General features: G+C 30.6%; 2 protein-coding genes across 3 annotated transcripts; both read right to left on the reverse strand.

The window, feature by feature from the left end:
• On the reverse strand, positions 1-4439 carry LOC118033512 (protein WVD2-like 7). 2 transcript variants are annotated; one of them, XM_035038526.2, is made up of 8 exons: positions 3939-4439; positions 2361-3197; positions 2161-2222; positions 2014-2085; positions 1619-1721; positions 1457-1531; positions 1068-1178; positions 1-673 (listed from the first exon to the last, which is right to left on the reverse strand). In XM_035038526.2, the coding sequence occupies exons 1-8, from the start codon at positions 4005-4007 to the stop codon at positions 458-460; spliced, it is 1545 nt and encodes a 514-aa protein (XP_034894417.1). In that variant the 5' UTR covers positions 4008-4439; the 3' UTR covers positions 1-457. The 2 variants fall into 2 exon arrangements, with proteins under 2 accessions (XP_034894417.1, XP_034894416.1); XM_035038525.2 differs by having other exon boundaries at positions 2014-2088; positions 3939-4433.
• Positions 4440-12919: 8480 nt separating this feature from the next.
• Positions 12920-14141, reverse strand: LOC118033516 (small heat shock protein, chloroplastic). Its single transcript, XM_035038530.2, has 2 exons — positions 13637-14141; positions 12920-13541 (listed from the first exon to the last, which is right to left on the reverse strand). The coding sequence occupies exons 1-2, from the start codon at positions 13869-13871 to the stop codon at positions 13063-13065; spliced, it is 714 nt and encodes a 237-aa protein (XP_034894421.1). The 5' UTR covers positions 13872-14141; the 3' UTR covers positions 12920-13062.
• Between the last annotated feature and the right edge of the window lie 4003 nt (positions 14142-18144).

An 18144-nucleotide genomic window follows, 5' to 3' on the forward strand; every position in this document is an offset into this window, starting at 1 on the left:
AATAAAATAAAAACAATAAAATAGACTTAGAGAGGCAGAGTCTTTCAACCAAAAAGTTACAGGCAGGGTAAATTTTTGCTGTCTCCGTCTATGAACTTGCAGCATGTCAGGGAACAATAGTGCCAACCTTTTCAACGTGGAGTGAAAGTATAATGCCTTCTATTCTATTGTCAAACCTCTAATTTATTACATATTTCCAAAACTATTAACGTCCACAAAGATGCAGAAAAAAGAACTGGTATAAAAATGCTACTTGATGTTGAAAGCAGCCCTCAACAAAAAATACAAACTCCCCATCAATACCCCCCCTAATCTAAATTCCGCTGCCTTCAGTGGATTATTTTCCTTCTGTAGAGTGTAATTATAAATGATGCAAACTTCACAATCACTAGCTGGGTTGATCAATTCTTCAAAAGAAACACAGTGCGGATGTTCATGGCACCCTCACTATAGGAGCTCACCACTGGATATTTGGAGAAGCATTCTCACGTGCTTTCTTCTTTGGTAGCAAGTTGACAGAGCAAGTTGAGCTATGGTTACTTTTCTGTATAAAAGGCTTGGAAGTTTCAGCATTGACTGAAGGTCTTTGATGAAGTTGAAGACTTGCTTCCCGTACCGCATTGGGGGTTGACTTCCTTCCAAGTTTTGGTGATCGAGGTCGTGTCAGAGGGATCTGCAAAACATGAATGATCTGTAAGACTAAAAAAGTAATGCATCTAAGCCCAGATCTTGAACCGTATCTCTACTTGTTTTCACCCCTGGCCCTATGAAAAGGGAAAACCTTCTCATCCACGGAAGAAATACAGGCAGGATCAGATTTCCGTGATTAACTTCTCAAGTAGGCCAACGTAGGAAGTTATTTCCAAAGACTGAACTTCTAGATTATACCTACTTGGCAAGTTCGATTTCGAATTTCATACTATTAGGTTCTTCTAACTGTTATGCTTATGCCATAACAGTTCTAAATTACAAATTACAGCAAAATTTAGCTGCTCGATGCACCTCCCATTGACCATGAAGTCAACTTTATCATATAGAGAAGTTGGGGAAATAGATATACGACGAACCTTCTTCATTGAATTGTATGGAGAATGTAATCCACGATGCAAGTCATCACTTGGTTTCCCTCTGAAGACAGCACTCTGTCTTAGTTTCTTAAGGTCATGCTCTGCCTTCTCCTGGACAACATTAAAGGGAAAGATAACTTTTTGAAATTGGCTTTATCAAGAAACAAGGATAAAATTGAAGTCCACAGTTGTAATCAGAAAACAACTTTTTGAAAAAAATATTGCATGGATTTTACAAGTTTGTAAATTTCCAAAGGATTTTGACCTTCATTTCAAAAATACCAAACATTTTGGCTGGAATCATTGGGTACCAAAGGAAACTGATCATTTTAACATTGGTAACTCACACGCCACCGTACGAACACTACAATAAAGCTATGTGAGATGACCTTAGGTCTCGCATGCAGATGCTTTTTTTCTGTGTCCTCCTTCGCATTGTTTTTCTCTCCTAGCTTCTGAAAGAACTAGAACAGCCAGTAAAACGAGATATCAAAACCATGACATTATTGCAAGTAAGGAATTAATAGAAAAACTACAGAGATTAATCTTGCCTCTTTTCGTTTTGCCACTCTTTCTTCGCTTCTAAAGCTAAATGGAGAGGATATAAGTGGAGGTCGTGATTTGCTTCCTTTTGCGCTTGATGATTTCGAGCAGCTGTAGTTCTATAAGTTTAGAATAATGTTGAACATAGGAAAAATGGTGCTTCTCTGTTCTAGTTACTAATTATTCATTCTCCACGTGGAATGAGCAATCAAGATGAAGAATGCAAAACTGCCACAAACTTAAAATTTAATTTTATGTTTTTCAGCTATGAACATAAATTATCAATGATGCATTCAGTGTGTTTATACTCTCTAGTTCAGTAGAAGCAAACTTGACTGTGGCATGAGTAACATGGTACAGACAAAAAAGAATCATTCAGGAAACCCAGGAGCAAAGTCCTTACTCTGAAGAGAGGGTCTGTGATATTTCACCAGGTGTAATTTTTCCTGAAATTGACTTGTTGAGCTCTGACTTACTTCTGCGAGGATAAACTGTGTCAATTATAACAATTAGAAAGGGCCAGCTGCTTGTGCTTGTAGAGACAAAATACCTTCTATCTTGTGAATGCCGAAATATTGAAGGAAGAAGCTTTGATACACCATGAACAGATCCCTGCAGTTTAGACATAATTCATCTTGGTGGGTTACAAGATTCTTACTGGTGTGAGTAATAATTGAAGTGTGTGCATGAGTGTCTATACCGCATAAAATGATTAGCATCAAATAATCATGGTATGAGGAATGGAGATACCCTGGTTGGATTTTCTGGAGTAGCGGACCTGTCTTTAGATACTCTGACAGAACTTTTGTTGGTGTCTTGCAAGCGAGAAGCAAAATTGATTGACACATGGATAGATTTTGAAGTTGCTCTCTTTTCACCCACCAATTCTCCAGCAGACTTCTTACTGTTTGGAGTAGCATTTAGTCTTGTGGAACTTGACAGTTTGGCAGAAGACTTAGGAAGTTTCGATGCTCTACTCTGACTCAATGAGTTTGATAAAGAACTCATTTGCCTTTTATTATTTGGTAAAGCTACGTTCTCCATTTCAGCAGCTTCCTGGTTGGGATGGTTGTTTACCTTATTGGGCATCTTCTCTTCTGGCATGGCCACAATAATGTCACAGTCGTCAGCATTTTCAATCTGCTTTGAATTTGCCACGTGAATAGAGTTTTCCACCTCAACATTCTTTTCTCCTATCACTTCATCTCCTTCCACCTTTGCATTTTGTGAATTATCCATTCGACCATCAGCATAAAATGCATTTGCATCAGAAGAATGAACTAGGCCAGCATAAAAAATCATTGGTTGAGAACTGCTGGGAGCCTTGTCTGCAGCTTCTACTTCAGGAACGTCGTTAGATGCAGCGTTTGCTTGCTCAAGCAAGGCTGCTGCTTTCATGGCTGCCCTCTTCTTGTAATAAGCTTCGAAATATGCCTTCTTCTGGGCAACAGAACCTGGCTTGGAAAACTGCTCAACTTCTTCCAAGAAGCGATTGTGACTAAAGGTTGACCACTTCTCCCAAGCCAAAGATTCTGACATAAATCTCCCGAACGAGATTGATTCAGTCAGGGCTAGAATGGGATTGCCCTGAAACTCAAAAATATTCTACTTGTTTGCTCAGTGATTTCTTTGATGCAACTCATTATTATCTATTTCAAACCAATGATATCAATAAAACAATTAACACAAAATGCAAAGAAACTCCAGAGACTCGGTGTCTTCTTTATTAACTGAAACAAAAAGGGGCCATAATCTTGATGAATGCCAGATATATTAAAAAGAACAAAAAAAAGCCATACTCAAGTCCAAAAGAAGTTCCAACAATGGAAAGAAAAAAGGCAATCATCAACACGAGGATGTCCGAAAAATGAGATTTAACGAAAGCCAATCAAGGCTGCATTTAATCAAATATATGCAATTCTCCGGAAAATATTAGCAGTTACGGAAAATAAAAGGAGAGCTTAAAATACTTTCGTTTCAAGTGTTCAAAGCATTGAACAAAATCAAGAACAGCAGTAATTAATTCAATAAAAACGAGTAAATCCTCAAAGCATTATGGTCTGTTTGATAACCCAAAAAGCAAAAGGAAAATGAGCAACAGAATCTCACAACAGCCATTTTTCCATTTCACCAAAAACCCCAGTAGTCATAATTTTTTCAAGATGTCTCAATATCAGAGGCAAAATCACAACAATCGAAGCAAAAACCACAAAAGATTACTAAAAACAACACCATAAAAGAAAAACCATTCCTTCAAACCCCAGAGCATGATAAGACAAGACATGAAAAAAAAAAAAAAAAAAAAGCAATAAAGCTTGAAGGACTAACCTCTTTGGCTTCTCTGGAAGCACTAGATGGATGAGAAAAAGATCTCTTAAGACAAGCTGATTCTCCCATTTTTATTTTATCTATCTATACAAAGAAAGCGAATCCCACAAACAAAAATACTCTCTTTTTTACTCAAAACCCTTTTCGCTACCGACAGCAGGTACGTAGAGCTTATCTTAGTTTTAGTTTAGTTTATGGCAGAGTCAGTCTCTGGTCTCCCTTTAAAATATGAAAATCAGGGTGTAGGCTCGAATGGGTCCATCTCATTTCATGTCTTGCAGGCAACAAAGGCAAGATGAGAGCGTAAGAGGCAACTCCGTTCTTCTGCAGAGAAAGGGAACCTTCTTCCTCTGTCAGCGAGTGAGTGAGTGAAGAGACCGTTGTTGTTGTTGGGTTGCGCTTCTTTCACTTACTTTTAACAAAGAAAAGACTGAATCTTTATATTTTGATTGATGGATGGATTTCTTCGGGACCTACCTGAACAAAGCTCCTAACGTCTAGTTTCACTTCTAAAAAAACAATCATGTGAGAGAGGGGGGTGGTGACAGATAAAGAGAAACTGATGGATTTTATTTATGTTCAGTTTGGTTTAGTCCATTAATTTGAATTTGAAGGAAGAGAGAAAGGTGGAGGGGGGCAAACAGAGAAATTTTTAAAAATATTAAAATAATATTTTTTTATTTTTTAAAAAATATTTTTTATAAATCATATCAAAATCTTTCAAAAATATAGAAAAAAAATTAATTCTAGAAGGTCACTCGTATAAAATTGAGAATAAATATTTTTTGGTTAAATTTTGATTTTTTTATTTGATTTTTTTAGTATTTTTAAATTATTTTTTATATGCTAATATCAAAAATAAATTTTAAAAATAATATATATATATATATATATATATTATTTTAATATATTTCCAAGCAAAAAACACTTTGAAAAAATAATATCTATTATACTTTTAAACACCTTCTTAAAACTAGTTTATTATTATACTTAATGGTTGCTTTTTCAAAATGTTTTTTGTTTGGAGATGTATTTAAATAAATTTTTTTTTTAATTTTTTATATTAATACATCAAAACGATCTGAAAATACTGTAAAATATTAATTCAAAGTAAAAAAAAAAAATAATTTTTTAAAAAAAAAAAATAAACTCATTAGTAACAATTTTTGTCTACAATTAGGTATTGTTTGTGATTATGATAACAATTGTTTTTTAAAATATGTTTTGCTTGGAAATATATTAAAATAATATTTTTTTAGTTTTAAAAATTTACTTTTGCGATTAGCTTATCAAAAAAATACAAAATCATAAAAAATAATTTAAAATTCAAAAAATTTTCATAAAATAATTTTAGAAAGCAAAAACTTATTATACTCTTTTAAGGCCTATATCAAGGGACCATGTTTAACGAATTAATTAATTAATTAAAAACTTTTTTTTTTTTTCTAGATAATCATTTGCACTCCCTTCACCCACTGGGTAGGGATTTTCTTCGTTATTGGCAGCCTCTCTCCTGTATTTTTCGTTGGCACTTTTTAAATTTATTTAGCTTGCAGATAGTGATGCAGTCGACAATTTACTATAGAATTAACAGAGAAACTTTATTAATATTATGGAAAGGAACATCTCTAAACAACACAATAGATAGATAAAATAAAGAAAGCTAGAGTTTTTTTAATGATTTATTTATAGAATCATTCATCTACCTGGTAATTGGTTATTATATAAGGATAAAAAAATATAGATAATTTAAATAAAAAGATATTTTTTTTTTTTTTTTTGTTTTAAAATGATAGAAATTCATTCTAAAATTATTTTAAAATAGATTTATTTTTTATATCTTTATCTTCACTATTTTAACTTTTCTGTATATTTTATTTTTATCTATTTTATTTTAAAATAATTGTTAAATATAATATGTGTTTGGTATTTGATGCAATGAGAAATTTTATGATGTTTAAAGAGTAATTAGTGGTATGATATTAGTTACTTCTTGGACTCATTTAAAAAAAAAAAAAATAGGCGCAATTAGATGAGATAAATCCTAGGTGAAGATATTATTATCATTTTTTATGGGTCATGGGTTTCTTTTGTAGAAACAAAAATTTTCTATAGATGTGTCATTTTTATTTTTATTTTTACATAAAAGGATAAAATAAAAATAAATGACATAAAAAATAAATAAGCCTTCAAATATTTCTTAGCCAATGAAAGGTTGATATATGAGATGAGATATTGAAGATATCTTGTCATAAACACAAGATCTCGTCTATAAAAACAACCAATAAAATAATATCACATGACATTGAAAAAAAAAAAATACTTGAGAGCTCCTACAAATCTCTATAAATAGAGGGTATCGCCTTAGACAAAAAGGAAAAAGAATTTTTGGAGATACAAAATTTTCTTCAAGACAAACACTTCAAGCAAGGAAGCTCTTTCTCTCAACCCTTTTTTCATCTACACTTGAAGTATATAAAAACGAAGCTTTATAGGGACAAGCCTAAACGTTGTATAAGGGTTTTTTTAATAATACTTTGAAAAAAAAATCAAATATATTCTTCAAAGCATCAAATCATCAAATCTCACTTCGCAATACACTTCCAAATTCGCATTCTTACAAAGCATAAATCTTGGCTTGATTTTATAAATAAATCAAATCACCACATATCAAATCTAAAGGAGGAATAAAATGATTGTTTATTCTTTTTGTAAGAATATTTTAAATAGAGATTATATCTAATTATATATTTTAATAAATTCAAATATTTGTGAACATGTGCTTATCTAATTTCATATGCTTAAAATTGTGTCCATGATTTTCTGGCGACTCCATTAGGGATTCTCTTCCTCACATCTCTTCCCTTCAAGAAAGAATTTTCAACAACCTCTCAATGACAACTAGAAAGAACATGATCATCATTGTCGCTTCAAAAAGCAATAAGGGTACTGATTCAAGTCGCTAACATGCAGTTAAAGATTCTTCAACCTCGCCATTAAAAAAAAAAACCATTGCTAAGTTGTATGCACAAACTGAGCTGATTCTTAAGCTGATGTTGATATTGAATGCAAAAAAAAGAAAGTACAAGAGCTCACTCTAAAGATAAAAGCTACAAGTAACTCCACCATAAAAATCAAGTGGGGTGCATGGACTTTTCTTCGACACTCAATGTGACTACTTCAACAATTCTCTCATGAAGACCTCTCCATGTCGATCACCAAGTAAGGATTCGGGTTTTGACACCATGTTAGTGATGATGACTGAGACTACATCTTTGGAGGATCAAGTGGCTAACTTTGACAAAACTCACCAAGAGGCTTTCAACTTCACTCGAGGAAAAAGACTACAAGATAGCAAAGCTGATGAGCAAACTTGAGAGCATGAACAAGGAAGGCCAAACTTCGATTACCAATGCTTTGTAAATGGATCAACTAGATGTCATTGAGGATTTTACAATTGGAGCTATAAGGAATATCAATGTATTACTAATGGCATCTTCACTATAAATAAACTAAAAGAACTGATCAAGAAAGCCATCACTGACTAAGAAGAAAGCTCATTTCATCCTTCATATTTTTATGCCTTTGAGCTATCAACCACCAAAGTTTTGACAATTCAATGGCAAAGAGAATCCTAGGCAACACATAGCTCATTTCATAGAGACTTGCAATAATGTCAAAACCGATGGTTATCTCATGGTAAAACAGTTCATTCTTTCCCTGAAAGACAATGCCTTTGACTGACATATTAACTTGAAGTCTGGTTTAATTAATAGTTGAGAGAAATTAGAACATGAGTTTCTTAACTGCTTCTATAGTACTTGTAGTGTAGCCAACATGATTAAACTCAGCAATGCACATAAATGGAAAAAGGAGCTTGTCATCAACTCTATTCATCGATGGAGAAACCTTAGCCTCAACTTTAGAGATCGGCTCACCAAAACTTTTACACTAGATATGTGTATTCAAGGGATGCATTGGGGGACTAGACTACATATTATAAGGCATCAAACCAAAGTCTTTTAAAGAATTGGCTACTCGAGTACACGATATGAAACTTAGCATTGTTGCAGTTAAAAGTTCATCATTACCTATGGAAAAGCCTAGGAGAAATAAGCTTAAAGGTTATGGATTAGAAAAGAGTGCTCTAAATGTTGAGGGAAAACAATATTTTATAATTAACTATGCTTTCATAAAGGTACCAACCAAAGTTTAAAAAACAATAATTGTGTAACATTGACTACTTTTCAAAAGGGTGAAAGAAAGAAGCCAGCCTTGAAAGAGCGATAAGAAAAAATAGTATGCATTCCCTGACTCAGACATATCAAGAATGCTAGATGATTTGCTCAAAGCAAATCTCATCGAACCACTAGAGTTGAAATGGCTCGAAGAAGCAAACCAAGTGGACAATCCAAATTATTACAAATATCATCGCTTGATCAGTTATCTCGTAGAGAAGTGTCTTATGTTGAAAAACAAGATCATGAGGCTACATGAGAGTAGGCATATTGTTTTTTATGATGAAATAACATCTTCTAATATCATAACCATGGTAAATTTAGGTTCACACTAATCACTCCCAGCAATAAGTTTTGGCTCTTTTGAGCTTATGAAACTTGACGTTCTTTTGCTTACGAGCTTCACCAGATCCAGATCCTTGAGTCAAGCCTTACATATAATCATTGTATAAAAAATTAGCAATGTGAATCTTGGCTTATCTGAGAATTGCAATAAGGAGGATGAGCTTTAGTCACTCGTAATAAAGGAAGAAGAAGCGCACACGTATGAAATACTACTTTGGTTAATTTAACAAGCATTACTTTAATATTTTTAAAATAAAATAATTTTTAAAAACTCATTTAAAACAAAATCTATGCCATATGTGCTAATTTGTTTCATGATTGCCTAAGTATTTTGTTTTTGCTTGCTTGTTGGGATCTTCTTATTTAGTAAAAAAAAAAAAAACATTTTTTATTGGTTTTGCACTTAATCTTGTGAAAAAACTGTTTTCATTTTTTGTATTCTAATAGATTAAATCTAGAAAGATTGTAATTAATGATTAGAAAAAAAAAAAAAGTAGCCCTTAAAGAAAAAAGAACAAGAAATTCAGTTGTGGAATCCCAAAGGTGGAGAGAGATAAAAATAGTCATTGATGCCATGTAGTCAAAAGGTGGCCACCACAGTGCTACCTTAAAAGGAAGGCCTAATCAGGGCGAGTTCGAAAGACAATAATGAAGACCACCTTTAGATGTTGAAGAAGCTACATGCACCATCCAATACGACAGCTTTTCTCACATGTTGGCACGTGCATTACACGTGCTATATTTTTTTACCCTTTTTGTTCATTCAATCTCTTATTTTATATCAACTTTTCAATTGAATCTTAAATCTTATCATACTTGAGCCCGAATCCTCTTCTTTCTTCTTTCAATATAGTCTTTGTTTCTTTAATAACTTTTTAATTTAGTGTTAAATTTCATCCGACTCGAGTTCAAATAAAGCTCAACTAGGAAAAGAATAAAGAAATGAAAAGGAAAGAAACATTCACTCGAATGAGTTAGCTCACTATGGTTGTGTCCAATATGGGTCGTGAATTTGGCAATTAAATCGGGTTGATAAGGTGTGATCTATTATGTTGTCATTTTAATATTAAAAAAAAAAATTGTCTTGATTTTTTTCAAGTTAACTCATATTTTTACTCATCAATTAGATTGTTTTTTAACTCTTTAAATTAATTGTGTCTTGCTAGTTGATTTTTTTTTTTTTTGAAAAACCCTCTAGATATTGTTAAGACCTGAATCCATACCTACAACGTTCGCGGGCAACGAAACTAATCAAAGTTGACAGTCTTGAAGATTTAGTACTCAAAGCAAGAAATATTAGAAATTTTCCCACATAAATTGAAAGAGACTTAGACTTATGGATTGCATCATCAAATAGGTTATGGGGGATATATTCGGTTTATCATTTCTTGTTTACCTCTTTTTTTTTTTATGGTTTTTCCAAGTATTTAGTGAAGATAAAGTTAATTTAGCCAATATCAAAGGAAGTTGGACCTAAAGGGGTGAGTTTTTTAAGCTCAAGTTCTTAATCTTGAAATATTTTACTAGTCGTAGCAATACATATGCTAGAAAAAAAATAAGGGAGTACCTCTTCAACGCTACCATCCTCAATCATGGTATTGAGAGAAAGCACAACTTCATCTAATATACTCTCCAAATCATCAATATAAAGCGATCCTGAAGCAACATGTTTTTAAAAAGTAACATTAGAATTTAGAAATAACAATAATCAATTACCAATCATCACAGCAGTTCATATGCGGCAGTATAAATAAAAAATAAATAAATAAATAAAAACAGTATAATCTTTTATTTCACTTAAAATAACAAACTTTTGATAATTTTGCCCAAACTTCTTAGTCAAATATCAAAAAATGAAACAAAATTACAAATTTTGACGATCAAGATCACCTTTTTCACGAATATGTTCAAATTTTTTTTAAAAAAAAATTAGGGTGCTATAAAACAATCAACCAATCAGAAAATGACTACAAAAGAGAAATCCTATAACAATAACCTGCAAAAAAACTAAACCCCAAAACATTCAGACTAACATAACAACCTTAAGAAGCAAAGACATCTAGCAAAAACTCCACTATGAGAATAAAGAAAAAGCACTGGATCCTGACATGAACCACAAAAGCTCACAAAACTTGCTATTACTCAAGATTCCACCAAAATGCAAACAATGGATGTAAGGAGAAACAAACAGCGCAGGAGAGGCAGAACTTCTTGGCAAAAAATTTAGTTATCATGATACCAAGAGATAAAAAGGTCGGATCACTTATAAAAACAAGAATCTAACTTTAGTTTCAATAATACCCCAATTATGTAGGCTTACCTAACATCTCATTATAATGAGACAGAATTAAAGACAACAAATAATTTATCAGAAATGATATTCTGAACATTCACAATTCTTTGTCTGCGGTCGATGCTAATAAAACATATAACCCATTGTTACAACTCAAAACAAATTAAATGGTCATTTCATAATAACTTTTGTAAACATATTAAAAAAGTCCTTTCTTTTTGTCACTTTTTATTTCCTCTGAACATTCCTATTACTGTAAATAAAAATACAGTTTATAAAAAATATTGATGATTAGATAAACCCATGATTTTAGTCAATTAACATAAAGTGTGATAAATGGAACTAACAACAAAAGGTTGTTGGATATGTATTAAAAAAAAGATTTAATTCTTTCCAACAAAATTGTTTGCAAAATGTTCACAGCTTAAAAATGACAACGATAATAAATTAAGACAAAATTCATTATTATTTCTTCATTTATACTAAATTCTCTAGCTTGGTGTTGCAATTACACCACAAAATTGTTTTTCCATCTCCTTTTTATTAGTTAAATCAAAGTTTATCAAACTTAGTTAAGGAAAAAAAATATATTGAATTTGTTACCTAAGTTATCATTATCATTATATGTTGATGATGGCAAAAACCAAGTTAATTAATTTGCTAAGGTTGGTCTAATATACTAATTTGCTAATATGCTAATCCATCAACTGATTAAAAGAAAATGATTTTAGCCATAGAATCCCAACAATTAAATTGCACAGCACACTAAAAAAAACACCAAGCAGCGAAAAACAATGATGCGTATAAGGTGATTAACCGAAAATAGCATCTGAATAGCTCAATAATTAAAATGGTCAACCTAAAAGTCTAAAGTTTCAAAGTTGTCGATTCCATTTTAGCCAATATAGTTAAACAATAACAATTTAGGTTTGATATAATATGTGATAGCAAAGGTTTCTAGTAATTAATCATTATTAACATAGGTTAACTAGATGAATGAGTCAAGACCAAAATCACAACACAATTCTTAACCACAAAATCAATGACTATAATGAATCATTTTTTTTTATGTTTATAAGTTTCATATATGGCTCATTCTATTCATGTCAATTAAATTATAACAAATAACATAATTATTTAATAACTCTTCAGAATTGATACTATACACAAGTTTAATTAATAAAATCATATGCCCTTAGTTTCTAGCTTCTTTACTATTATTTTAAACTTTACTTTTTCTTTTTCTTTTTTTTACAAATTAGTATCACATAATCTCCACCTTCCTTTTCTTTTTTCTGCTTTTTTCCTTCATTTGACCACTAATAATGCAACTTTCTTCTTCATTTGCAGGAAATCTCCATTAATATGGTGACACACAATATTTTTGTTTATGCAGCAACTTTACATGCTGCTTTCCTGTTAATTTTACATGCCCCTATGAACTAATGCTGCAGGCATTTAACTCTATTAAAAAGAAATGCAAACTCTTTAATGTTGCTTGTGACATCGTTTTGTTTATAATTAGTTATTATATCTTTTTCCTAATATTTTTTTTAATATATATATATATTTTATGTGTTATTTTACTTTTGAAATATGATCAATGACATAATTAGTTTTTTTCAACCGCCTTCCAATCATGTAAGTTTTTTTTGATCTTTCAGTATCTCTACAATATCAATAATTTTCACACAATTTATTTTATTTAGCCTTTAAATTTTTAATGACTTATATAATTTTTTTCTCCTATAAAATATTAATTTATTTAGCATTAATTCACAATTATAAAAACCCGCAGCAGGCAGGGATGCCAGTATAATTGTAAAAGGCATGATGCACAGTGAACTGACTGATTGATGAGATCCCATTAATTTCGTTAGTACAAGGATGTGGTTTCCTTTTTTTGTTTCTTGTCAAACGTTTGAAACATATCTTGCGAAACAATTATTGAAGGAGAAAGCCATTAACGGAACCAGTAAATTAAAAGTAAATTTTAATTTATCCTTTTCTTCTTAAGAGGTTAGTTTGTGGTGATCAATTTCCACAACTTTCATCATAGTTTTGATCTTATCTATCTGTTTATTTCCGTCCATTTTCAAAGATGATAAAAATGAAAATTGCAGGAAAATCTGAATTTCATCTTCAAGATTCATAGCAGAAGCTCTTCTCACAACTGCTCTTTCTTACAATTTTCTTCCACAAAACTTGAAACATAAGGAGGACAGGCAAGGAGCCAATTTCTAAGCAATCACCGAACATTGATATCATGAATCTTGGCAGTGGCACTGGCTTTAGGTATAGTTATATACAAAACCCCATCTTTAACTTCAGCACTGATTTTCTCAAATTGAATATTCTCTGGCAGAGCAATTCTACTGCTATACCTGCCATAACTCTTTGCAGACCACTCTCCCTCCTCTTCTTCTCCATTCTCTACACCATTCACCGTCTTCTTGGGCACCTTCTCAGCCTTAACAACGAGCATCTTCTCCTCAACCCAAACTTTCACATCTTCTTTAGTCATTCCTGGCATATCAAACCTCATTTTGTACTCATCTTCACCCTCTTTTATCTCCCATGGTGTCCTTCCTCTGCTGTACCCACTCCCCTCTACGGGTAATGGTGATGGCCACCCACCTGAGTAGACAAATGGGTCCTCCATCACCCTCTCCATTGTCTCCATCATCTGCTGCACTGTTCTTGCAGTAGGAAACCTGTCCCATAACCCTGCCAAGAAAGAAACCAACAAATTCAGTGAGCGTCTCAAGGTTTCTTACCTTCTAGTTTGAAGATTGTATGGGATATAGTTATTGATTGATTACCTATTGGTGCAGCAGGGGCCACTCTTTTCTTGTGTTGAGATTGTTGAGGGTTCTTCCTGGCTCTCTGCAAGTGGTCAAGATTGTCTCTGCTTTCTGCTGCCATGGCCTTCATGTTATTGTTGCTCTTGTGGTTGTGGCTGTAGCTAAATGCCAGGCCATAAGGGTTTCTTGAAGAAGCACCCTTCATTGATGGCAGAGGAAGAGAGAGGTTTAAATTTGACAGTGCGTGAGACATTTTGATCTTTGTTCAAGAAATATAGCTGTTGATCAGCGGAGATTTCCAATTGGCCGTCGATGTCAAGCAATCAAGATGGGTGAAAAACTGAAACTTGTGAGGAATTTATCGGAAGAGGATGATGGAGTGATACTTAAAGAAAAGAGTAGAAATTTCTGGAGAACGTTATGTGATAAGGAGGTATGGAAGTGGGAGCAGTAGGGAATTTGGTACTCTTCTGGAGTTCTCCAGAAAGTTTTCTTCTTTTTTTTTGGCTGAGATCATGACTGGGCCAAAGATAAACGAAGTGACATCCTAACCCTTTCCTTTGCCCAATGTCTGCCCTAAGGCCCCTAACAATTTTTTATTTTAAATTGATTATTTAAGGAATAATGTTTTATTACTGGGAATTTATACAATATTTTATCTAGGTATTTCAGTATATTTTAAAATTGTAATCGTTACATGATGATCAGATGATGGATAATTTTCAACTAAAAAATCTCTAATTTGGCCTCCCAAGGAAAAAAATAATTGTTTTTTTTATACGTTTTAATTTTGACTATAATAATATATTTAGATTAGCTTTCATACACCAAAAAAACAAGTTCATATTCCACTAGATTAAGGTTTTTTTTAATTGCTTACAAAAGAGATGTTTGAATTAGAGGTTTTTAATAAGATAGATAAAAAACATTTCCCTCTATTACCAATTTTGGGCAGCATAAATGGATCATTTTAGTTATCATTTTCCTTATTAAAATATTGGTACAGATAATGTTGTCTTTGAGGTTTCTCTCTCTCTCTTATCTTTTATCATTGTAATTTATAATTTATGTAAGCTTTTTTAACAATTTATTTGAAAAGTTTTGTTTCGCGTGACATCTTAAAATTTTATGCATGTATAAAACTTTTCTATTTCACAAAAAATGTTTTAAACTATGTTCCTTCACCATATTTCTTAATGTGGTTTAGAGACATCAATAATATAAAATCGACATCATTTTAGAATATGCCAATGCTTTTTTGGTGCAAAACAGGGCTAATATAAACTTTCCAATTTGATAGAAAAAAAAAGGAAACTTATAGTGAGTATTTTATAGTTTATCTATAGTTTTAAAACTCGGTCCAGATCAGCAGATCGACTTAAAATTCTGCCAATTCAAGACTGAAACCAAACCATTTAAAAAAAAAAAAACAAGAAAAAAAAAAACATGATGTATCATAGCGACTCGGTTAATCTGACAAAAGCCGGTTGCAATCCATTAATTTTTATTTTTTTTATTAAAAAAATATTATTTTGTTTTTTTAAAAAAAACTTAATTCAAACAATCAAATAAACCTATCAAAATCTGATGATCCAATCAAAATTAATCCATATCTTATATCAAATTGAGTATAAAAACCATGATTTTATCTTAATACATATTTGAAAATATAGTTATGGTTGTTTTTTAAAATATTTTTTATTCAGAAAAATATATTAATATTATTTTTTTTTTTGTTTTTTGAAAATTATTTTTAAAATCAATATATCAAAATAATTTAAAATATAAATATATTAATTTTAAAAAAAATTTAATTTTTTTTTTAAAATATTTTTAGAACGCCGAACACCTCCGATAACTATTACCACACAACTCCTCTCTCTTTGTGCTAACTTTCTTACCTTCCTCGTGCTCTCTCTGTCAAACACAAATCTAAAAAGAAAAAAAATAAGCAAACCCTAACCCTCTCTCTTGCACGACCATTGACCTGCAAAAACAACAAAAAAAATCCGTTTTTGAGTTGATTTGGTGCTGCAACTTTTGATTTTTCTTCAGGTAAGGGTTCGACCGGGTTTTGATCGAGTGTTTCGGGTATGATTTGTGGTCCAAATCAATTGGATTCCGAGTTTAAACCAAGGCAAATGGAGGTTGTAAAATTAGCTGGGTTTCAGGGTAGAAAAGGTGTGGTTTCCGGTTAGATTCAAGTTAAATTACTTACGAAGAACAAGGGTTTTGGCAGAGCGATCTGCGATGTTAGTGACTATGAAGAGTAAACAGGGATGAAATAGGCGAAGAGATAAAGAATCTTTTGGAGATGAGAATATATTGCCTTAAATCTCTCAATTTTTCTTGTTCATTCTCCGCGAGAGAGAGAACTGCAATTTTTAAGAGTTAAGTGAGTTCTTATAAATGTTTTTTTTTTTTTTTTGTTTAGTCGAATCAAGTACTGATATTTTTGAGTCACCGCCTGTCATTAGCTTTGTTGGACTATGGACTGTATTAGCTGGAGACAGGTATGGGCCTGTTAATGTGGGCTAGTTTCTTGAAAAAAAACAAAGAAAAATTATTATTTTAATGGCTGCTTTTTTTTTTTTATCAACTTTTTTTTCATGCTTTTTAAAAATACTTTTATTATTTTTAGTTTTCATGATTTTTTAATTTTTATTTTAAATATAATAATAATAATCTTATAAATAAATAAATATTTTTTATTGATTTTTGTAGTGCTAACTTTCAAGAATATAAAGTGTTGTTCGCTTTTAAATTTCAAGTTAGAAGACATAATATTTTAAAATTTAGTTGCAAAATAAAGTAAAAAACCAAACCATATAAATATTATAGTAATTTAATAAAACAATAATAATATCAAAAGTGTTATTGAACTCACAAATATTTTAGAAGGATCATACATATTTACCATCTACATTATCATCATTAGATACATCAATGGCTGGTGATCAATCCCCATATCATCACATGCGCTAGTCTTTTTACTTGTATTTCCTGTAATTAAAATAATTTTTTAAAAATATATAAAAAATATTAAGAATATCCATAATTTTTTAATAATATCATAAAATATAGCTACAAATATTAATTTTAAAATCTCTCATCTTAATTTTTTTATTTAACTTAAATTTTTAATTAAATCACATAAAAGTTGATTGGATTTAAATTGATTGATTTTATAAATAAAAATAATAATATAAATAATTAATAAAAAAATAATATAATTTTTTTAAAATATTGTAAAATAATAATATTTTTTTAAAAAAATATCAAAATAACGGTAGATTTGATCAATTATAGTTTCTCCACCGCCGCGATCTGGATGATGAAATTTTATTGGAGTTAATAACCCTTTTACAATCTATTTTTATCAACCCTGGTCCCTCCGCTCTCACTCATCCCATCTACTAATCCGTATCACTGCTTTGTCGTTTAATGCATCTTTATTCGGTCAATAGAAAAGTGTTTTATCGTACTGCATTTATAATATTGAAAATGCTGGTTCAATTTATATTTTTAAATAATTAAAAATTAAAAAATTAATTTATTTTTTATATTTTGAAATCGTTTTATATATTAATCTAAAAATAATTTTTAAAAAATAAAAAATATTATTTTAATATAAAAAACACTTTAAAAAATAATTATAACTACACTTCCAAACAAAACTATATATTATAATTCTTGATAAATTCCACAACAATAAACATATCTTTCTAAAACTTTACGAGGAAGAAATCACTTGTTGTTAACAAATAATTGTGTAATGCTATATATACCTCACCTTGTCTATATTATTAATTTAAGAGCTAGTGCTTAAACATAAAGTGGATTTAAATTTATTTTTTAAGGAAATCTAAAGAATGATTTTAACTATATAGTTAATCTCAATTATGCCAGCATTAATGTATAAAAGTTTTAAAAATTCTTAACAATATCTTTTCATCCATGCCTTATCATGAATTTCATTATAATTGAATTTGTTTTTTTTACAAACTATGTTATTTTTCAAGAATTCAATCTTTTCTGATAATTACTCCATTTAGAAAAACAAAATTACTTGATGAATAAAAATTTGTTGGATAGTTTTAATTAATGTTATTAAATTTGATTTAGCTAGATGAGTTATTTTGATAATTCACTCTTCAAAAATTTATCTCAAGTTGTTTTTTCAAATAAAACTAGATATGAGTTGATCTAATTCAATTTGATTTATTTGAAAAGTCAATAGGTAATCCAATCATAAACTAATTTGATGTTTGTTTTCTTTAAAAAAAAAATTAATTTTTTTTAATATTAAAATAATTTCATTTTAAATTAATTCGGTTTAATAATTGATTTAATAACTTTGATTTAAAGCTTGTTGTAATGATTAATTTTTAAAGTATTTTTTAATATATTAAAATAATATTTTTTAAAATGTATTTTTAATATCAATTTATTAAAGCAATCTAAAATTAAAATAAAAAATTAGTTTATTTTAAAAATATTTGTCAACCACATAAACTAACAGAAGG

This window comes from Populus alba, chromosome 10 (genome assembly GCF_005239225.2).
Source record: "Populus alba chromosome 10, ASM523922v2, whole genome shotgun sequence".
Taxonomy (NCBI): domain Eukaryota; kingdom Viridiplantae; phylum Streptophyta; class Magnoliopsida; order Malpighiales; family Salicaceae; genus Populus; species Populus alba.